This window comes from Salvelinus alpinus, chromosome 13 (genome assembly GCF_045679555.1).
Source record: "Salvelinus alpinus chromosome 13, SLU_Salpinus.1, whole genome shotgun sequence".
NCBI classification, from domain to species: domain Eukaryota; kingdom Metazoa; phylum Chordata; class Actinopteri; order Salmoniformes; family Salmonidae; genus Salvelinus; species Salvelinus alpinus.
Window position 1 is genome coordinate 9,910,468 of NC_092098.1, and position 23,400 is coordinate 9,933,867.

Consider the following 23,400-nt stretch of genomic DNA (forward strand, 5'->3'; position numbering starts at 1 on the left):
TCAATCACCCTCAACATTGATGTATTTCAGATCATGAGTGTCATTACTAACAAGTCTCTGCTCGTCCACTTATGGCCCACCGCACCAGTGGTCGTCCTGCTCCTCTGCTCTGGTAAGAGACCGAAATTCCAACTTGAGACTCAGTGTTGATAAATGTGTTATTAGACATTATGCTGTGAAAAGGGATTCTTCCTATGTGCACAAGAGACCATAGGAAAACGTCTTTGATCAGACGTTAGTTTGTTTAATAAGGATTGCAACCCGGAGTACACACTTACAGTAATTTGCAAGCGAGACACTCCGTTCTCAAGATGGCGTTTTCCCTTTTTATCCCCTACTGAGGTTCACCCATCCCAGGGTGATGTCCCTTAACTTTAATACCATATACACTCATAATTATCAGTTGCTAATACAAAGTTGTCTCTGCTAGGCAGAGTTCAGCTTATTGTGTTATTGGCAGTTAGTTTCCAAATCCTTCTTCCTCTTATTGCTAACAGGAACTCTTAGTTCCCTTTATCCAGCCGATACCGAAAAGTATAGTTTCAACACAGGTATATGACTTTGTACAGTTTACCTCTTCATGCACTTGCAATGTGTCTACCACTGATTCTTAATCTCTAGCAAAACATCATTGTACTTTTGTAATCACACGTGTTCCTATAATGTACAGATATTATACAATTCCTTTCACTTGTGAGAAGTAACACTATATATTCTGTTTCTAGAGTGTATGAATATGCTTAAATTTGTGAGCTAATTAGTATATTGGCTATAATTCCATAAAGAATGGGAGAGGACATAGAAATGAATAACAAATACTGTACCACATAACAATGTAAACAAACTAAAGACTGGAAATCCAGTAGATTAAATTTGTATTTTTTTTTATTTAACCAGGAAGGGCTCATTGAGATTTAAAATCTCTTTTTCAAGAGCGTCCTGGCCAAGATAGGCAGCACCAAGTCATTACAAAAATTACAGACAACATGAAAAACTACAAGTAATCTAGTAAAAACCATTGAATTCACAAGAGTATAACAAAATCAAAAACAGCAAATTAAAAACATTGACAGGTCAGGGAATCAGCCTCAAAATCATTCATCAGTGATTTAAAAACACCAATCGGGACAAGTTCTTCCAGTTTAAAAGTATTTTGTAAGGTGTTCCAAGACGATGGCGCAGAGTACATAAAAGCCCTTTTACCAAATTCAGTTCGGACATTTGGAACAGTTAGCAGGATAAAGTCCAGCGAACGAAGAGAGTACCCACCACATTTCTGAACAATAAAAATGCCCAAATAAAAAGGTAGTAAACCCCAAATGGCTTTGTAAATAAAAGTATACCAGTGACTGACTAGAGAAGGCCGGGTCACTATCAACAGGGTCACTGTCACAAACAGCCGTATGTACAGCAATTAGGAACAAACTCAAACAGAGCTGAAATAACAGGAACATTTTCAATATTCCACTTGAACAAAAAAATTCTAATAACATTTTTCATGAGGATAGAGAACTAAAAGTTAGAAGAGTATGTCGATGTCTAAATGTTGGTGTAAGATCCTTCAACACGATAAGATCATCCAAAAAGATTGTCAAAACAGACAGCAGTCATTTAAACTCCACACATCCATCCCCTCAAGGTTCTTTTGCAGACCGGGTGAGAACTTCTGGTAACATCACAGCAGACTGGTTATGCTGTAACACTGTCCTGCGAGCTGTCTGGAGAAGGGGGGGGGGGGGGGAAATTGGCGGGTGCGATGGCCGTAGGACTCTAGTTTCTAACACAAACTACTGTTTTCGTAGAGAAGGATTATATCGACCATGTCTCTGCTGTGACGATGCATGGATACACGTTAATATAGATACAGAAGGATGATGCTGGGCCGTACTGCGGTTCTTTCACAACCTTCCCGCTTGGGACTCTGGAGGGGCACCTTTATTTGGACACACAAACAGATACTGCCCACTTCCGCCAAGCTCCAAACCAGGCTAGCATGCCCTACACACCCTTTTCTGCTACGCCAAGTTGTTCTGACATAGGAAGTCTCACGCTAACCTATACTCTTAGGTTCTAGATGGCACCTTTTTTTCTAAAAGTGTTCTTCGTCTGTCCCCATAGCAGAACCCGTTTTGGTTCCAGGTAGAACCCTTTCCACATAGGGTTCTACATGGAACCCAAGAGTTCTACCTGGAACCAAAAAGGGTTTCTCCTATGGGGACAGCCGAAGAACCCTTTTTTCTAAGAGTGTACACGTCAGCTATTGTAATACAGATTTCTAACGAACTCTCTCGGTTTTGTCAGCCAGTGAACCGCTCATAATGACTGTGTCCATTGCGAGTGGGATTCTGGGAGTGCTGGGAGGGACCATAACGGCACCGGTGCTCTGTAAGACAAGACTCACAAATCTTACCCTAACAGCTCACTCACTTCATAGCTATAGCTTCCACAAAACAACCCCTCCACCCTCCAGAAGAGCCAGGCTCATGCTCCCCCACCACAGAGGAGTAACAGTGAGGAGGAGGACAGGGATTACTTCATGGTCACAGCACTTCCCCTCCCCCAAATTCCACCTAGTGCCTCCTCTGCAGAGAGAGAAAATACTGCACTCTCATACAAACAGACATGCATTCAGAAAGAGACAATATACACACACACACACAAAAGCAGTAACATTCACACACCTGACCTTTATTTGGTTTGGGACAACCATTTCAAAAATCAATCAATTACTATGAAATAAGACTAGCATTGTGTTGTCATTTCCAGTGTAGCATTTCCCCTACTCTGAAGTAACGATTTAATGGCTATGCTTTCTAAATATCTTTTGTTCCAATAAGCAGAATTCAAAAACACAGAATGGCCCTGAAGCAATTTAAACACCTCCCTGCTCTTCACGCTGGACCCAGTCACTGTATCCTCCAGCATAGTGACGAGCTCTAGGAAAGAAATAAGAGATGAGCACATCGGTGTAGTTACAACTCATATGTATGGGTACGTCGCTCAGGTTATGATGCTAGCAGACAAAAAGGTGATTGCAAACGGTCGTCACCTGCTGAATCCCAGAGCCCACATTATGTCAAGTGCAGTAGCACTCCGTCTACCTCTCTGGCAGTAGACCACAATGCTGCTATCCTCCTTATGAGGGGCACGTACTCCAAACCTCTGTTTGAACTGGTCTGAACTCAGTCTCAGAGCCTCCTGGAGTTCCCCAACTGTTAGTAATAGTACAAGTATTTGACTTTATTGCCACACAATGGGAAATTGGTTTAGAGCAGTTAAATTAAAAATAAAGTACATGACAACATGAATCATAACAGAAAAAAAACACGAAACAAACAAAACATGACAGAGAAAGTGTGCACAGTGCTGCTCTGGGAATGTTTCAAACATGTCAAAATAAGTGGGTCGTTGTGTGTTACTCACGTGGGACATTGGTGGAGCCAGGAATATGTCCAGCCTCAAACTCATCTGGATTGCGGACGTCAAACAGTTGAATACTGCTGCTGGGAAACATAGTCTTCAACTGCTTGTACGACACCTCTGAATCTACACAAAACACATTCAAATCAGACAGTCAGCCATATACACTTTTGCCCTCAGTGCAGCCTCAATTCATCGGGACATGGACTCAACAAGGAGTCGAAAGCATTCCACAGGGATGCTAGCCCATGGTGACTCCAATGCTTCCCACAGTTGTGTCAAGTTGGCTGGATGTCCTTTGGGTGGTGGACCAGTCTTGATACACACGAGCGTGAAAAACCCAGAAGCGTTGCAGTTCTTGACCCAAACCGATCCGCCTGGCACCTACTAACATACCCCCAAAGGCACTTAAATATTTTGTCTTGCCCATTCACCCTCTGAATGGCACAAAAAAGCCTTAAATGTCTGAATTTAAGGCTTTTAAAATCATTATTTAAAAATCAGGTCTAAGCGGTGTCTAATTTTCTCACACACAACCGTTTTTGAAAGTAAAGCACATTTTTTGTCCATTAAAATATCAAATTGATCAGAAATACAGTGTAGACATTTATAAATGACTATTGTAGCTGGAAATGGCTGATATTTAATGGAATATCTACATGGGTGTACAGAGGCCCATTATCAGCAACCATAACTTCTGTGTTCCAATGGCACATTGTGTTAGCGAATCCAAGTTAATCATTTGAAAAGCCTAATTGATCATTAGAAAACCATTTTGCAATTATGTTAGCACAGCTGACAACTGTTGTGCTGATTAAAGAAGCAATAAAACTGGCCTTCTTTAGACTAGTTGAGTATCTGGAGCTAGTTGAGTATCTGGAGCATCAGTATTTGTGGGTTTGATTTAAGGCTCAAAATGGCCAGAAACAAAGACCTTTCTTCTGAAACTCAGTCTATTCTTGTTCTGAGAAATTGCCAAGAAACTGAAGATCTCTTACAACGCTGTTTTCTACTCCCTTCACAGAACAGTGCAAACTGGCTCTAACCAGAATAGAAAGAGTGGGGGGGCTCCGGTGCACAACTGAGCAAGAGGACAAGTACATTAGTGTCTAGTTTGATAAACAGACGCCTCACAAGTCCTCAACTGGCAGCTTCATTAAATAGTACACACAAAACACCAGTCTCAACAGTGAAGAGGCGACCCCGGGATGCTGCCCAAACTTTTGAACGGTAGTTTACCTAAATTTTTTCAACTCTTACAGGGGGACCTTCAGACAAGTCTTGTAAGTAATGCGGGTGTTCTAGAGCTAAATGTGTTCATGAGAGTCTCACCTTCCCACAGAGGGGTCATAGTGTGTATGCCAAACCGTTCGGACGCTACAGACGATGGTAGATGGCCGATTTTCGGGGTCTCATGGTCTGACAAAACGCCGCTCTAGCTCTGCCACCTTTCACCACATATGCAGAAGTGCGACATTGGTGGATTGAGACACATCCAATGCAAATAAATAGATCTCTAGCTTAAACTGACAGATTTTTTATATTATTCAAATAAGATTTCCAATGGACATCGACTCTAGGGGTTTTTAACCGGTCTTCTCCCCTTCACCTACACTTCCCAAACTTGGTCCTCGGCACACCAAGGGATGCACGTTTTGGATTTTGCCTTAACACTACACAGCTAATTCAAATTATCAAAGCTTGATTAGTTGAATCGGCTGTGTAGTGCTAGGGAAAAAATCTAAACGTGCACCCACTTGGTCAGAGTTCGGGAAAGCCTGGTTGAAGTGGATCCCTTACATCAGTAAGGGATCATAGCTGTCACCTGAATTCACCTGGTCAGTTTGTCATGGAACGAGCAGATGTTCTTAACGTTTGGTATACTCCGTGTATAAACCATATCTAGCAGTGTGATTAAAGTTAGGTTTAAAAACAGATAAGAGAAATTGTAGAAATAGTCAGGGTTTATGTAGCCGTGTTAAGTGACAACCCTGACAAAGTGAGTAACTTTCATTATTGAAGAATAAGTAAGATCCTTTTAGTTAGTTAAAGTTTGTGCTGCTGCCATGTTCCTTAGTACAATTTCCTGTCAGATCTATTCTCAGTTTGATGCATTTCAGTTATTTATCCCTTTTGCAATTGTCAGTCATGCTTGCATATTAACCTGTGTTTGTATCACACTATTGTATTTCCCTAGTAAAACCACAACATTATCCTGCAAGCTCTCCATGTGCTCCTGTGTCTGCAAGAAAAACCCAGTACTTGGATTTCTGCTCCCTCTCCTCATTCCTACATCCTGACTAATGCACCATGGCGGTAGAAACAGTCCTGAACTTAGCCTGTCCACCTAATACTTTATCAGAGGGAGTCATAAGTAGAAACCCATGTGTCCTCTCCAAGGGGGTGTATTTGTGTACACATACACACAGAGAGAACGAAGCAGTCATTGACCTCCATTACACAAGCTACTGGACTTGGGACCAATACAAACACTTGTTTTCCTCCTGTATGTATTTTTTATTTTGAGTGGCAGCCTAAGGAACATATTTCATAAATGTATAACGTACCTAAACCCCCCCAAAAAAATAATACAACTTCTAGTCATTGTGTTAGTGCTAAACTCAGCAAAAAAAGAAATGTCCTCACTGTCAACTGTGTTTATATACAGCAAACTTAACATGTGCAAATAGTTGTATGAACATACGATTCAACAACAGACAAACTGAACAAGTTCCACAGACATGTGACTAACAGAAATGGAATATGTTCATTAATTATTTATGGTTCATTGAACAAGCATGGATAACAGTGTTAAAACCCTTTACAATGAAGATCTGTGAAGTTATTTGGATTTTTACAAATTATCATTGAAAGACAGGGTCCTGAAAAACAGCCCTTTCTTTGTGCAACTTTATTAAAAATGCACTCAGACATAAAAATGGTATCCACAAGTTCATCTGACTGAGGAGGTAGATTGAATAAATAAAAGTAACATTCATTCAGGGTCTTATTCTCAATAGTGCCTTGAGAACAAACAATTCACAAATCAACATGCTATTTAAATGAAGAAAAAAAAAAACTACAAGATACAGCAGTTACAGATACATTTCAACAACACAAATACATTACAATAAACCAAAACACTCGCAAACGTCAATGAATTCATTCCTCAGTGTTCTAAACTGCCCTATTGGCACCAGAGATTCAAGATGTAATGAGGTTTGTAAATTATTCCAAACATGGGGGGGCGTTAAAACTAAAGGATGATTTACCTAGGTGGGCAGAGACACAAGGGACCTCAAGATTTAACCAACCCTGTGAGCAGGTTTGGTGCTCTTGTCTCTTTATACTTGAACAGAGAAATTAGATATCTTGGAAACGTGTGCAGCTGAGCTTAGACAAAAAAAAAAAAATTAAAATGGGAGAAACAAAGTGATATGGGAATTTGGAGAGGTCCAGCCGACTTTCTGACAACAGATGTAGTGAGGAGTATTAAACCTGTCACCTGTGATAAAGTGAAGCGTGCTATGGTACACAGCATCCAAGGGTTTTGAGAGTAATCTGGAACAATCTGATAAATGGTGTCACCATAATCAACAGCTGGCAGGAATGTTGCCTGTACAACCTGCTGTTTAGGGAGAGGCATGATCTATAAAATAAATCAACTGCCTTGCAGTCAGTCAGTATTTGGCCATGATTACTACAAGTTTAGATAGACGGCTAGACAAACTAACGATCAAAAAATTGTTAGCTACCATGGCTAATTGAGTGACTGTCAGAAGGCAGGTTTCAGTTGACCCAGGTTTATTAAACAAAAATAGTGTCGCCAAAAAAACATTTTGCAACATGTGTAATGGAAACGAAAGATTGACAATATTCTGATCTGTTCAATAGGGGTGGATTTTTCATTTGTCTAACTTTCTTTATTACGACAAATCATGATGGAAACAGTGTTTTTTTTTCGATTATCCTGACTTTCAAGAATGGCGTCGCCTTGCTTTTTTGGTTGGCTGGATGCAAGTTTCACCATCCAATTATTTCAGGTGGTTAATCATTGGTGTGATACGTTGGCACATAAGAATTATTAGAATATGTGAAATATTATTCAATTATTGCCTTCTATCCATGCTGGCTTTCACGGGCTACCTGAGACATGAAACAGATCGGTGTGAGAGCATACAGGCTGTCACCAAATGTATTAATGCACAATTAACCTAAATGTGTAATGGAAACCCTTCAACTACTTTTTTTATTTTTTTATTTTTTAAATACAGTTTTTATTTTTTGGGGTGGGACGTCATTACGTCCAGCTGTTTTTCATCGACACAAAATAGTTGCATGGAAACGCACCATTGCAGGCAATTGTATCCATTTTCCATGCAAACTTTCTAAATGTAAAAAAATGAATTCAAACACACTATTCAATGGACAGGTAAATGGAAACATAGCTACTGACTGACCTAAAATAAAAACTGCAGATGCACAATACATTTTTTTGAAATTGCACCTGGTGTATTCTACTATTCTCCCTCAACAGTAAGTGGAGACCCCGATTGGGGGGCCCCTAGCGGCCGGTGGCCCTAAGCAATCGACCACTCATGCCTGGAACTAGCCCTTCATGCGTCCACCCAATTCAGGTGGATGAATCATTGGTGTTGAATGGATGTTGAATGATAGTGGGTGTAGTTGATTGACAGTACATCAACCATATTAACAAACGAGATAGTGTGTGGTGCACTACATGACCAAAAGTATGTGGACACCTGCTCGTCAAACATCTCATTCCAATATCATAGGTATTAATATGGAGTTGGTCCCCCCTTTGCTGCTACAGCCTCAACTCTTCTGGGAATGCTTTCCACTAGATGTTGGAACATTGCTCCGGGAACTTGCTTCCATTCAGCCACAAGAGCATTAGTGAGGTCAGGCACTGATGTTGGGTGATTAGGCCTGGCTTGCAGTCGGCGTTCCAATTCAAGCCCAAAGGTGTTCGATGGGGTTGAGGTCAGGGCTCTGCGCAGGCCAGTCAAGTTCTTCCACAATGATCTCAACAAACCATTTCTTTATGGACTTTGCTTTTTGTGCACAGGGGCATGTTCATATTGAAACGGGAAAGGGCCTTCCCCAAAACTGTTGCCAGAAAGTTGGAAGCACAATCATCTAGAATGTCACTGTATGCTGTAGTGTTAAGATTTCCCCTTCACTGGAACTAAGGGGCCTAGCTCAAACCATTAAAAACTGCCCCAGACCATTATTCCTCCTCCACCAAACTGTACAGTTGGCACTATGCATTGGGGCAGGTAGCGTTCTCCTGGCATCCTCCAAACCCAGATTCATCCGCCAGACTGCAAAATGGTAAAACCTGATTCATCACGCCAGAGAATCCGTGTCCACTGCTCCAGAGTCCAATGGCGACGAGCTTTACACCACTCCAGCCGACACTTGGCATTGCGCATGGTGATCTTAGGCTTGTGTGCAGCTGCTCAGCCATGGAAACCCATGGCGGCTGAGACATTATTGCTCCTAGACATTTCCACTTCACAATAACAGCACTTACAGTTGACCCGGGCAGCTCTAGCAGGGCAGAAATTTGACTAACTGACTTGTTGGAAAGGTGGCATCCTATAACAGTGCCACGTTGAAAGTCACTGAGGTCTTCAGTAAGGCCATTCTACTGCCAATGTTTGACTATGGAGATTGCATGGCTGTGTGCTCATTTTTAATACACCTGTCAGCAACGGGTGTGGTTGAAATAGCCACATCCACTCATTTGAAGTAGTGTCACACTTTTGTATATATAGTGTACATGTGAAATTGTACCCCCCCCAAAAATCCAATAACATTTAGGCAGTGGTGAAATCTTGAGTTTGTGTCACTCTGTTGGCCTTCACTTTATCAAAAATGACTGAGCACTTATTGACCTCCATTACCCACTCCATTACTGACTCTTTGGAACTGATACAAATAGACTTGTCTACAACTATGCACACTTTTCAATTGAATCCATTTAGTGAATTGTTGGCTAATTTGTCTCGGTATAGTGTCCCAGATACCCTGGCTAGAAATGTGCATGGCATATTTGAAAATCAACAATACGCACAGTACTAGTTAGAATACCTTAGACGCTGCACCTGTCACGAGTCAAGAAATAGCCTACCTGTGATCGGTGGCTCCTTGTAGTAGACTGCCTCAGGTTTCACGTCACACAATCGGTCGGGCGTGCCACCACAGTGCGTCTCCTGTGCCACGACCACCACCGACAGCGCGCATACCACGAGAAGCATCTTTGAACGTCGCTTGAAACAATGTCCAGAGTTATTAGTCTACGTGTCTAAGTGCATGCTTTCCCTCTATGTAGGCTATCTCCCCGCCCTGCAAGTGTGTCATTGGTGACTCAAACAGTTTAACATTTAAAGGTATTAATGAGCGACATCATTTCAAATAATTTTATCACTGGCTATGTCTCGCCCTTGTCCAGCCCAATGACTGTATGTACAAAAAAAAGTCAAATCTACGCAAACAATATAGCCTATTAAATAAAACGGAAGTGAAGTCACATTCAACCAAAAGTTAAAGACATGCTCTAGTACTTTGGCGACTAAGAAAGTAATTTTAAACCTCCCGCTTTGGGCTGGATGTGTCTATGTGTTGTTCATAAAAGCATAATATATGAGCAGAATTATTGTTTTACATCAATTAGCCACGAAATCCCTAGTTTGAAAGCAAAGTTTTCTTGAAGCTGTGCCATGACTTTTTCGGCACATGGGCCAGATCCCTTGCAATTAGAGTGACGCCTGCCGAGCGTTATCCAATGACGTTGCAGGGCAGGCTCAGCAGACACAGCAGAGAGAGCGAGAGGACGAGAGAGAGCAATGACGTGATGCACATACACTACATGACAAAAATAATGTGGACACCTGCTCTTCGAACAACTCATCCCAAAATCATGGGCATTAATATGGAGTTGGTCCTTAGGCTTGCCTCACAGTCGTCGTTCTAATTCATCCCAAAGGTGTTCGATGGGGTTGAGGTCAGGGCTCTGTGCCGGCCAGTCAAGTTCTTCCACACCGATCTCGACAAACCATTTCTGTATGGACCTCAATTTGTGCGGGGGGCATTGACTAGCACAGGACTAGTACAGGACTCGTAAAGGCCCAGTGCACTACTTTTGTGATTTTTTAAAACTAAATGTATTTGAGTGTTTACCAGTATTTGTAACTTGAGTCTGATAATTATCTCTTCAAACAGTTAATTTGATAATACTTGTGGAATATAAAATGACTTGTTTGATATGTTTTCCAGTTTCTTGAAATACTTTTCAAATGCAACTTATTTCTATATGAAAACGGAAATGGTCTTTTCATTCCTTTTTAGTAGACACTCTTATCCAGAGCAATTTACAGTAGTGAGTGCATACTTTTTCATACTGGTCCCCCCCATGGGAATCAATCCCCCAACTCTAGCATTGCAAGCGCCATGCTCTACTAACTGAGCCACATCATCACATCACATCATCACAAACCACTTGATGCCTCAATGTACTCAGTTACTGTATTGGTCATTGTTTTTCTTCATGGTGATAGAAAGTCTGCAGGTACAAACCTACAGTAATGTACATTTACATTAAGTGGTTTGTAAGGATAGTAAATTAATACTGCACAAAAAGTGGTTGTTTTCCATGTTATTTGATCAAGAAAAATATTTAATTTGATGTGGATGTTTTGTGTCTTTTCCCATAACTTTGTACATTTTGATGTAAGTGTTTGAGGACAGGATTTTGTTATTTCTGGATACCATTAGAATGACAATCGCAAGAAAGGGACAGGGCAACAGCTCTTACAATTCCAGCTATTGAATTCTGCAAGATACTGTTCTTAATTATACAAGTACTGTCACGAATCCCGCTTCCTGAGTCTGTTTTTGCCTGTGTTCTGTCCTGGAGTGTTTTTTCCGGTGTCCTGGAACGCACCCTGTCTGGTTGCCGGGCGACGTAGCTAGTTGGAGGATCTCTGAGTACCCGCACCTGTATCCCATCAGCTATCTGCACACCTGGTCCTGATCATCACCCCTCCACTTCATAAGCGCTGACCTGACATCCATTCCCTGCCGGATCGTTAGCAATGAACAGTATGTTGTGCCAGCTTATCAGCCTCCAGTTTGATAGAGTTTGTTTTGTTGTTTTGTACGTCTTGCTTGCCTTGAACTTACCTTCGTTTTTTCTGTCTACAGTCATTCACCCGGAACACTCATCCCATCCCTACCTGGTCGTCGGTGACTTCAGTTACTTCCTTGGATCTGCTTACTCAATTCCATCAACTCACCTCCGCTGCCCGCTCCGCTACTTGGATTTTTCTATCACTACATTTAAACTTGTAAATAAATACTCACCTTCGTCTTACTCTCCTTGTCCTGGTCTGCTTCTGGGTTCTACTTTAGAGAACCGTGACAAGTACCTTTTTTCCAAAGCAGAGATGCTGATTTTTTTCATCAACAAAAGAGCACCTTTCTGGTTATATACCCTCAATGACAAAATATATGATTTAAACATGTATTGGCTGCAAATGTTAGATTGCTTAAGTACCCTATGTTTTTTTTGTGTTGATTATAGGCTTTATAGAGCAGCCATTTCTCCACTTATAATGGTACCTTTAAAAAAAAAAAAACATGACTCGAGTCATGTGATGTGACAATATAAACAAGGACGTGAAAATTAATTCGCGTAATCTTTAGTAGGTATTTTAAGCTGTAACTAACGTTCCAACTTCAACTATTCATGATGTGTGGCGCTGTTTCCCAGGTGAGCGATGCCACACCCGAAGTGCAGCAAATATGCGATAAGGTGAGCATAATTACTTCATTTAGCCTGTGTAGTCTAACTGTCCCAACTGAATATACTCTTCTTTCAACATAGAACACTCATGCAAGCTTGATGAAGGTTTAATCATCAACCTTAACGGTTATTGAATAATTACCTTGACAGTGTTATTCCATTCCAAACCTATAGGACTCAAGGTGTGCGTGTGCACAGGCTACATAGAATACATTTGGAATGCTGCCCGATTTGTCTTTTACATGTTTCTAGATGAAGCCACATGCAGAGAGAAACCTGGAAAGAAGTTTGATGTTATCACCGCCAAAACATTCACAACCCAAGTTGTAGCTGGGACCAACTTCTCCAATTTTAAAATCGTTTTCTTTCTACTTTCTAGCCTATGTTTAGAAAAAAATAAATGTCTCTGTTCCATTACAGCATTGTTTCCCAAACTCGGTGCACGTTTTGGTTTTTGCCCAAACACTATACAGCTGGTTCAAATAATGAACTAATCATAGTTTAAATCATAAACCAAAATGTGTACCGAGTTTGGGAAAGCCTGAACTCCAGGGGGGAGTCATTTTGTTTTCAAGCGCTGTGAGAGCTGTGACTCCCTGCCACACCCCCTGTATGGGTTTCGAAGCATTGAACTGCGTCACAAATGTATAGGGCGTGAACATGTACTGTACAAGCTTTGTAAACACTAAATTGGTCATTACTCAGTACATATCAGCCTTGAGAATCCCGTCTCTCTATCACCTATGCGTCACTCATCAGGCCTTAATCCTTCCCTTTCTCATAGGTCCATGTTGGTGGAGATGAATTTATGCACCTGCGTGTCCATAAAACACTACCCCACGCTGGCGGGAAACTTGAGCTTCATAGAGTACAGACTCCAAAAGCTCACAATGACTCTATTGGTTTCTTCTGAATACCTGTAACTCCCTGCAGAGGATGTCACTCCCATACTCCAGCCTCCATGCCTGCTCTAGATAATGTGTACCCTTGTTTTTATGCTCACCTGTATTGTACTATACTGTATTGTATACTTACATGGGTAAATGTCTTTCTTTACTAAAAGCCATCGACGCCTTTTGACTAAATGTATTTGGACTACAATGTAAAAAAAACATTTGACAGCTGACTTTTCTTTTTGTAAAACTAAAAAACACTCAGTGAAGTGCTTGTTCTATCATTTCTGTGTTTTGGAAGTTATAAAATGTCTCTATCACAGCAATTACTATACACCTATTCCATAATCCCTAGTAGTGACTGACATGTTTCTCATGATTGCGTGGTACCACATCAGGTAGGGATTATGTCAGTTAAACAGATCAAAACAGACACACATGCAATGACTGAGTTGGTTCTGGACATCAAAATATAATTCTGGCAACAGGAAAGGGGAGAGTCAATTGTGGTGTGCAGTCTTCCTTTTCTTTTTGCAGAAAACATTTTCCCTCAATTGGGTGTCTGCTGTATGCAATCCAAAAGAGGGCCCCACCCATTGTAAGAGGTGATTACAACCTGTAATGACAGCATATGATTGGCTGATGGCTGCTTTAACCTGTGATTACCATATTTCACCAAAACACACAAAGCTGAAAACTGATAGTTATCCCTCTGTCTTTGGGGGTTTGATGAGGGGAATAAAAAGTGGAGGTGGAGGAGAAAAGGAACAGAACTGGAATATAAGTCACCAGAATAAGACTGGATGTATGCAAAGAATCACAGCACTAGGATGAAGTCATTGCTGATCGTGATCGTGGTGTGTCTGTTGCTGACTGAATCTGGTGAGTATGACATAACTCACGACATGCAGCACGACACACAGGACATAGTCATGTGATTATGATAACAGTGTTACAGGGTAGGCTACAGGAGAACCTTGAGTGACTGACTCAGTTGACAGGACCTCCCTGTTTTATACTTTTAGATGGAAAACGTAAATCCAAGAAAAATAGGATCTCATTACCCAGAGGAGTTAGGAAGATTCAAGAGGCCCTGGGTGAGTCATATGTTATAACTTTACTTGCTTGCCTTTGTCCTCTTCCTCTCTGTTTCTCTCCCCTCCGCCACTGTCTTTTCTGGGTGATTCCTTGCACGTGTAATTGCATGTAACACTGTGTGGTGATTGTAACTTTATTGAGAATTGAGAGCTTTGATTTAAAAATGTTTCATGTCCACGTGTTTAATACTGTAAGTGTTGTGGCCATTCATTCATTCATGAGGTGGTTGGCTGTGTCTGTTGCAGACCCTAATCGAATTGTAAATACTTTGAAATGGAAAACTGGATCCAAAGATCTGGGTAAGTACAACACATATTTGTTTCTGTACCCAAAACAGTGATCAACAGGATGAGTTCATATTGCCCTAACCAATCATTAAAGACTCATTAAAGACTCCACACATCTATTACACACTCATTCATATCTAGTCTGAAGTATTCCAGCTTCTAGTGCATTTCAATTCTAGGATTAAACAAAAACAATTTACTATTTCTTATTTAGCTAAAGTAACAGAGGATGCCATTGTATATGAACATTTGAGATGTAAGTAAAAAATAATATTGTTTCACGCATATAGTGATTATTCTGCATTATTAATACAATATTTATTTTGATATTTTTGACAAAACTGATGGTATTTATTTTGTGTTTGTTCTAGTGACGACCCAAGGTGAGTTGTGATCATGGAAGTGATGATGCCATTGCTCAGGTGTTCACATGGTTGAATGTGTAGTTACTGTGTTGTCATTTCCTTCCCCTCAGTGATGAACTGGCTTCATAAAGTGGTTGACGTTGGTGAGCAATAGCTGTCTGTCTGTCCTTTCTGTCTGTCTGTCCGGTTGGCATCTATCAGTGATTAACACAATGATTTCTGATTTGATTTCTCAATTTAGGAAAAGGCATTGCTAACGGTGTCTGCAAGACAGGTGAGCGTGGTACAGTTAAGAAGAACTGTATGAAAACAACATAAACCTACTGTCAACTACACATCTTGTTCATTCTATATGAACACCTTAGAGTGGAGGATTGTCTGCATTGTTTCCCTCATTTTTTTTGTCCTTTACCCTCACAGTCAGCTATGTATGAGGGACTTGAAGCTAGACTTGACAGTAATGGTGAGTACCAAAGACTATATGAGTGAGTAGCCTCCTATTTAGTGCAACTTGGGTCATCGATGTTCTACCTTCTATCATCTAATCCAATCATACAAAGACTTGTACTCTCGTCTGTCCTCTCTCCACTTCAAGAACACAGTGTCAATACTGTAGATGGACAGCAGAGGTCACCTTTCTCATGAACATTTTCTACGGGACAGCTGGGAGCAAAGCTGGTGTGAAAAGACTTACACATCTTGAAACTTCCCCAGTTCAATCCACAAGCTGAATCTGCCATCTGTCAGAATGAACATAGAGGCATCTTATAGTGATCCAGCACAATTGATAACTGTCAGATTTCTTGCTCATAGTACATACCAGTTCATCTATACCATAGAACATAACACAGTAATACCTAAACTTGCATGCATGGTTGTTCAGTCAATAGACTACAATCGTTTGTGGTTTTATTATTTGGAATGATGTGAATTACATTTTTTGTTCAATTAAATAATGTTCCCATAAACTATTTTAGCCTCTCAATCATGGTTTGATTGTATTTACACACCTGAAGTAAGCACACAAATATTGTCATTACATGCTGAGAACATTTCTTGGTTTGATTTCTTAGTATTGGATTGAATAATGATATGTTTCGAGACCACTGTTTCAACTGGTAAGATGGTGGGAAAGTTTTTGTGAGCTGTAGGTGTGTCTGTGACACAAAGACTTGCCCACACTTGTTTCAGGTGTTTCATCACAGTATGTCTTTCGCCTCCAACTGCCAAAAGAGTGGAAAATAACCAACTGGCAAACAGTTTCTTAGAACTTATGTAAGGATTACTTGCATGAAACAGTATAATATTTAAAGGGATATATGACTCAAAAGGTATGTGGAAAATCCTGGTAGGTTGTATTTTTAGTTGACTATACCTTTAAAATTGTGTTGAACTGAGATGATATGATTACATGAAGGATTGGTCTTCCTTTTCAAGCAAGGTTTTACACTGATAGTTAAATTTCACATTAAACCCCACACACACACACACACACAAAGCGAGATGCTTTGGTGCTTAGGTGGAGCTCTGTTTACTATCTAAAGTGCTGACAGTTAGATTTGATTCACTAGTTCCTGCCCACAGAAAGCAAATTCGAGGAACAGATTCTGCTTTTGTTTATCACTGTCCGTCTTTTTTTGCTCCTGTTATTTTCTTTTCTAAATTGATGGGCTGATCCTTACAAGAGCTTTCAGCCCACTTCACATGCACAAACATATTACATACAGTACCAGTCAAATGTTTGGACACAACTGCTCATTCAAGGGTTTTTCATTATTTGTACTATTTTCTACATTGTAGAATAATAGTGAAGACATCAAAACTATTGAATAACACATATATAATTATGTAGTAACCAAAAAAGTGTCAAAATATATATTTTTTGTTTGAGAGTCTTCAAAGGTCAATGACCAAAACACACCTCCAGGCTGTGTAAGGGCAATTTGACCAAGAAGGAGAGTGATGGAGTGCTGCATCAGATAACCTGGCCTCCACAACCACCCAACCTCAACCCAATTGAGATGGTTTGGGATGAGTTGGACCGCAGATTCCACTCTCCGTACCTCTGATACCCCCTTTGTCCCACCCCCCACACATGCGGTGACCTCACCCATTGAGACCAGCATGTCCAGAGATACAACCTCTCTTATCATCACCCAGTGCCTGGGCTTGCCTCCGCTGTACCCGCGCCCCTCCATACCCCTGTCTACACATTATGCCCAGAATCTATTCTACCACGCCCATAAATCTGCTCCTTTTATTCTTTGTCCCCAACGCTCTAGGCGACCAGTTTTGATAGCCTTTAGCCGCACCCTCATCCTACTACTCCTCTGTTCCTCGGGTGATGTGGAGGTAAACCCAGGCCCTGCATGTCCCCAGTCACCCTCATTTGTTGACTTCTGCGATCGAAAAAGCCTTGGCCTCATGCATGTCAACATCAGAAGCCTCCTCCCTAAGTTTGCCTTACTCACCGCTTTAGCACACTCTGCCAATCCTGATGTCCTTGCCGTGTCCGAATCCTGGCTTAGGAAGGCCACCAAAAATTCTGAGATTTCCATACCCAACTATAACACTTTCCGTCAAGATAGAACTGCCAAAGGGGGAGGAGTTGCAATCTACTGCAGAGATAGCCTGCAAAGTTCTGTCATACTTTCCAGGTCTATGCCCAAACAGTTCGAACTTCTAATTTTAAAAATTAATCTCTCCAGAAATAAGTCTCTCACTGTTGCCGCCTGCTACCGACCCCCCTCAGCTCCCAGCTGTGCCCTGGACACCATCTGTGAATTGATCGCTCCCCATCTAGCTTCAGAGTTTGTTCTGTTAGGTGACCTAAACTGGGATATGCTTAACACCCCGGCAGTCCTACAATCCAAGCTTGATGCCCTCAATCTCACACAAATCATCAAGGAACCCACCAGGTACAACCCTAAATCCGTAAACATGGGCACCCTAATAGACATTATCCTGACCAACCTGCCCTCCAAATACACCTCTGCTGTCTTCAATCAAGATCTCAGCGATCACTGCCTCATTGCCTGTATCCGCCACGGGTCCGCGGTCAAACGACCACCCCTCATCACTGTCAAACGCTCCCTAAAACACTTCTGCGAGCAGGCCTTTCTAATCGACCTGGCCCGGGTACCCTGGAAGGATATTGACCTCATCCCGTCAGTTGAGGATGCCTGGTCATTCTTTAAATGTTACTTCCTCACCATATTAGACAAGCATGCTCCGTTCAAAAAATGCAGAACCAAGAACAGATATAGCCCTTGGTTCACTCCAGACCTGACTGCCCTCGACCAGCACAAAAACATCCTGTGGCGAACTGCAATAGCATCGAAGAGCCCCCGCGATATGCAACTGTTCAGGGAAGTCAGGAACCAATACACGCAGTCAGTCAGGAAAGCAAAGGCCAGCTTTTTCAAGCAGAAATTCGCATCCTGTAGCTCTAACTCCAAAAAGTTCTGGGATACTGTAAAGTCCATGGAGAACAAGAGCACCTCCTCCCAGCTGCCCACTGCACTGAGGCTAGGTAACACGGTCACCACCGATAAATCCGTGATAATCGAAGACTTCAACAAGCATTTCTCAATGGCTGGCCATGCCTTCCTCCTGGCGACTCCAACCTTGGCCAACAGCCCCGCCCCCCCCGCTGCTACTCGCCCAAGCCTCCCCAGCTTCTCCTTTACCCAAATCCAGATAGCAGATGTTCTGAAAGAGCTGGAAAACCTGGACCCATACAAATCAGCTGGGCTTGACAATCTGGACCCCCTATTTCTGAAACTGTCCGCCGCCATTGTCGCACCCCCTATTACCAGCCTGTTCAACCTCTCCTTCGTATCATCTGAGATCCCCAAGGATTGGAAAGCTGCCGCGGTCATCCCCCTCTTCAAAGGGGGAGACACCCTGGACCCAAACTGTTACAGACCTATATCCATCCTGCCCTGCCTATCTAAGGTCTTCGAAAGCCAAGTCAACAAACAGATCACTGACCATCTCGAATCCCACCGTACCTTCTCCGCTGTGCAATCCGGTTTCCGAGCCGGTCACGGGTGCACCTCAGCCACGCTCAAGGTACTAAACGACATCATAACCGCCATCGATAAAAGACATTACTGTGCAGCCGTCTTCATCGACCTGGCCAAGGCTTTCGACTCTGTCAATCACCATATTCTTATCGGCAGACTCAGTAGCCTCGGTTTTTCTAATGACTGCCTTGCCTGGTTCACCAACTACTTTGCAGACAGAGTTCAGTGTGTCAAATCGGAGGGCATGTTGTCCGGTCCTCTGGCAGTCTCTATGGGGGTACCACAGGGTTCAATTCTCGGGCCGACTCTTTTCTCTGTATACATCAATGATGTTGCTCTTGCTGCGGGCGATTCCCTGATCCACCTCTACGCAGACGACACCATTCTATATACTTCCGGCCCTTCCTTGGACACTGTGCTATCTAACCTCCAAACGAGCTTCAATGCCATACAACACTCCTTCCGTGGCCTCCAACTGCTCTTAAACGCTAGTAAAACCAAATGCATGCTTTTCAACCGTTCGCTGCCTGCACCCGCACGCCCGACTAGCATCACCACCCTGGACGGTTCCGACCTAGAATATGTGGACATCTATAAGTACCTAGGTGTCTGGCTAGACTGCAAACTCTCCTTCCAGACTCATATCAAACATCTCCAATCCAAAATCAAATCAAGAATCGGCTTTCTATTCCGCAACAAAGCCTCCTTCACTCACGCCGCCAAACTTACCCTAGTAAAACTGACTATCCTACCGATCCTCGACTTCGGCGATGTCATCTACAAAATAGCTTCCAACACTCTACTCAGCAAACTGGATGCAGTTTATCACAGTGCCATTCGTTTTGTTACTAAAGCACCTTATACGACCCACCACTGCGACCTGTATGCCCTAGTCGGCTGGCCCTCGCTACATGTTCGTCGTCAGACCCACTGGCTCCAGGTCATCTACAAGGCTATGCTAGGTAAAGTGCCGCCTTATCTCAGTTCACTGGTCACGATGGCTACACCCACCCGCAGCACGCGCTCCAGCAGGTGTATCTCACTGATCATCCCTAAAGCTAAAACCTCATTTGGACGCCTTTCCTTCCAGTTCTCTGCTGCCTGCGACTGGAACGAATTGCAAAAATCTCTGAAGTTGGAGACTTTTATCTCCCTCAACAACTTTAAAAATCTGCTATCCGAGCAGCTAACCGATCGCTGCAGCTGTACATAGTCCATCTGTAAACTACCCACCCAATTTACCTACCTCACCCCCCATACTGCTTTTATTTATTTACTTTTCTGCTCTTTTGCACACCAGTATCTCTTCTTGCACATGATCATCTGATGATTTATCACTCCAGTGTTAATCTGCTAAATTGTAATTATTCGATTTATTGCCTACCTCATGCCTTTTGCACACATTGTATATAGATTCTCTTTTTTTCTACCATGTTATTGACTTGTTTATTGTTTACTCCATGTGTAACTCTGTGTTGTCTGTTCACACTGCTATGCTTTATCTTGCCCAGGTCGCAGTTGCAAATGAGAACTTGTTCTCAACTAGCCTACCTGGTTAAATAAAGGTGAAAAAAAAAAAAAAAAGATTGAAGGAAAAGCAGCCAATAAATGCTCAGCATATGTGGGAACTCCTTCAAAACTGTTGGAAAAGCATTCCAGGTAAAGCTGGTTGAGAGAATGCCAAGAGTGTGCAAAGCTTTCATCAAGGCAAACAGTGGCTACTTTGGAGAATCTAAAATATAACATATATTTTGATTTGTTTAATACTTTTTTGGCTACTACATGATTCTATATGTGTTATTTCATAGTTTTGATGTCTTCACTATTGTTCTACAATGTAGAAAATAGTAAAAATAAAGAAAAACCCTTGAATGAGTAGATGTGTCCAAACTTTTGACTGGTACTGTACACACTCATAGCATGCAGACAATCACCAAGACAATTCATTATATGTTTTCTAAAGTTATTTCAATTTATTTGAGATTAAATGTGTATTATGTACTTGCACTTTGATGAATGCTCTCATCATCTCAAAATTCAGTTCATGGTTTACCTTTTTGTGGATAAGTTCACTTCCAGTGTTCTACAGAGGGAGGAGTGACCCCATAAGCCCCATCTCCATGGGTATTGTATAACTAGTGTGTGTGTGTGTGTGTGTGTCTAAGGGGCGGGGGATAGATATGGTAGCAGGTAGCAGCTTGTGTGTATGGGATGGGGTGTTTATGTAAACCCATACTCTACAGTATATATAGGAGTGAGATGTGGCAAAGAAAAGCAGATCTCCTGTTTTGTCCTTTATAATTCTTGATACCGACCCTGCTCTGCTGTAGCCATGACGATCATGCTGCTGAGCGCACTAGGAGCACTGCTCTGCTCCTTGGTTGTCACCGCTGAGGTCATGCCCCAAGGAGACTTCAATCTACAGGGGGTAAGAGAGAAAATGAAGAGAGGGATCAGAAATCAGCGTTACATTGAAAATCAAATGACGAGGAACAAACTAGGGATTGTTATGGAGAAAAAGAAACATTAGGAGAAAGAATACAGAAAGAAACCTGTGATGAAAACAAGATTCAAATGGAAGGGATGAACGAAATGTGGGAATTCTAGTGACACATTGTCGGGTGTTCATATTGAGACAAGAGTTATTCAGATGTTCCTTCATGAATGATTCAGGAATATTTCAGTATCAGCTCTCACAGATTTAAGGTTTAAACTTTCTGTGACTCCTGCAGACAGGAATAAGGAGGTGATGTAATCTAATCAGGGATGTTTTTTGCAGGTGGGAGGAAAGTGTTATGTGATTGGATTTGCCACTAATGCCCATCAACCACAAGGCCAGCATGAAGATGGGCAACGCCATGCTGACACCAACTGCTGACGGAGACCAGGAAATGGCATATTCTAGCCGGAAGTAAGAGAGAGAGAGAAAGAGAGAGACATTGTGCTGATTCTGTATGAACTGTATTGTCTCTGTAGCGCTGATGGCTCCTGCTGGAGAATGAACCACCTGGCCAAGAAGACAAACCTTGTGGGGAAATTAATCTTCAAGAGCGAGCGTAAGTCTAGAACCTATAAACACATACACACACAGTGCACTAATGGGCCTATGTGTGATATTGTCAATTCAACTCCCTCTCGTCCCCTCTAGGCTGAAGTAATGAAAATTACATGCGTGTCGTTGACGTTAAGTATGACGAGTTTGCTCTTATTCACACCAAGACCAAGGGTGTTTCAGCTGTGCTCACCAACCTGTATGGTACGATCCTTTCCACTCCTCTGCAAAATCCTATGACTGAGTCTCATTGTTTCACTATTCCTTTCCCCATCCTTTGTTAGAAATCTTATATTACCAAATATTGCATCCTTCACAGTATATTTAGTCTGCCATGTATTGTACCGTGGGACAGACCTGAGCCCTGACATGCTGCAGAAGTTTAGGCAGTTCTCCCTGGACACCAGGCTATCCTCCCCAAAAACGGTACAGCCCATTTGTGAAGTGTGTTTAAGTTGCACAATATTTCTTGATAGAAGTGTGGAATGTTTCAGACATAATTATCAACCTTATTTCTCTCTTTCTGCAGATGAGTGTCCTGCTGTGTAATTTCATCCATGTTTTTTACTTTCTAAACATGCTCCCTTGATCAGTCTGCATGGCATTGCTACTCGATCGGTAGACCCATGGCAACTGTGGCAACCATGAACCACCTTTAGCTCCATTGGCCCATTAGCTTCAGGCTCCGCCTTAACTTGCATCTGAATTGCCTAGTGAAGCCCAGCGTAGCTGTAAGCTCTGTTAGTTTTTAACTTCACTGACTTGCTCCAATGAAATACTGTCTAGTGCTTTTTCCGTTTGTCAGTCATTCTACTCTTCAGATGACTAGAATATGTTGGGTATTTAATACCTCTGATCCTAAGATGTGATGTTAGCTGCTTTAGAAGTCTGTGTTGATCAAATGTCATGTAAACCCAGCTCTAAAAGTAACCTTGGTGTACCATCATTCTATTGTAAACGTTATCCTACTCCTTGCAAGTACATCCATAACACAGTTCTGATTCCTCCTTTTGTTTGTTAAGTGTTTACACACTTTATTTACAAATGTGTACAAAACAATAATTGACCTCCTATAGAATTCTAGTTACACTGAATTATACAACAAAGTTCATGATGATGAAATAAATATAAAAACAAAAATGATCACAGAGGAAGGAACTGTCAAAGCCAGAGTACAAATATACCACCAGTCTTTACAAGTTGTATTTCTCCTCAGGGGACTAATGCCTCTCCCTGGCCACTGGCATAAGTAGATGTGTGTTTGGGTAAAGGAAGTATGTTGTGGTCATGAGTCTGTGGTACCAGATCTAGTGCAATCTAACTCTGAAGGCCTTGCTGGCACTGCATCATATTTCAGGTGTCTGATAATCAAGTTTATTAGGGGTTAAATAATCTGTATGAAGATGGGTTTATGGGTTGGTTCTAAA

At 41.9% G+C, this 23,400-nt stretch overlaps 1 protein-coding gene, 1 long non-coding RNA gene and 1 pseudogene across 2 annotated transcripts; 2 read left to right on the plus strand and 1 right to left on the minus strand.

The window, feature by feature from the left end:
- Positions 1-867: 867 nt before the first annotated feature.
- On the minus strand, positions 868-9,957 carry LOC139536994 (thiosulfate:glutathione sulfurtransferase). The gene is made up of 4 exons (XM_071337771.1): positions 9,578-9,957; positions 3,424-3,546; positions 3,050-3,212; positions 868-2,936 (listed from the first exon to the last, which is right to left on the minus strand). The coding sequence occupies exons 1-4, from the start codon at positions 9,702-9,704 to the stop codon at positions 2,873-2,875; spliced, it is 477 nt and encodes a 158-aa protein (XP_071193872.1). The 5' UTR covers positions 9,705-9,957; the 3' UTR covers positions 868-2,872.
- A 2,090-nt stretch (positions 9,958-12,047) lies between these two features.
- Positions 12,048-13,285, plus strand: LOC139536995 (cystatin-B-like; annotated as a pseudogene).
- Positions 13,286-21,806: 8,521 nt separating this feature from the next.
- Positions 21,807-22,968, plus strand: LOC139536996 (uncharacterized). Its single transcript, XR_011667443.1, has 4 exons — positions 21,807-21,977; positions 22,070-22,177; positions 22,293-22,399; positions 22,503-22,968. It is a non-coding gene; the product is annotated as an uncharacterized lncRNA (long non-coding RNA).
- Positions 22,969-23,400: the final 432 nt, after the last annotated feature.

Bases quoted from the DNA above. Each gene is read 5' to 3' on its own strand.
- LOC139536994 (XM_071337771.1), bottom strand. From the start codon at position 9,704: ATGCTTCTCGTGGTATGCGCGCTGTCGGTGGTGGTCGTGGCACAGGAG. The intron at 3,547-9,577 runs GTAGGCTATTTC...TGTTTTGTGTAG, and splicing joins CAAGGAGCCACCGATCACAG to ATTCAGAGGTGTCGTACAAG. The intron at 3,213-3,423 runs GTGAGTAACACA...TATTACTAACAG, and splicing joins TGGCTCCACCAATGTCCCAC to TTGGGGAACTCCAGGAGGCT.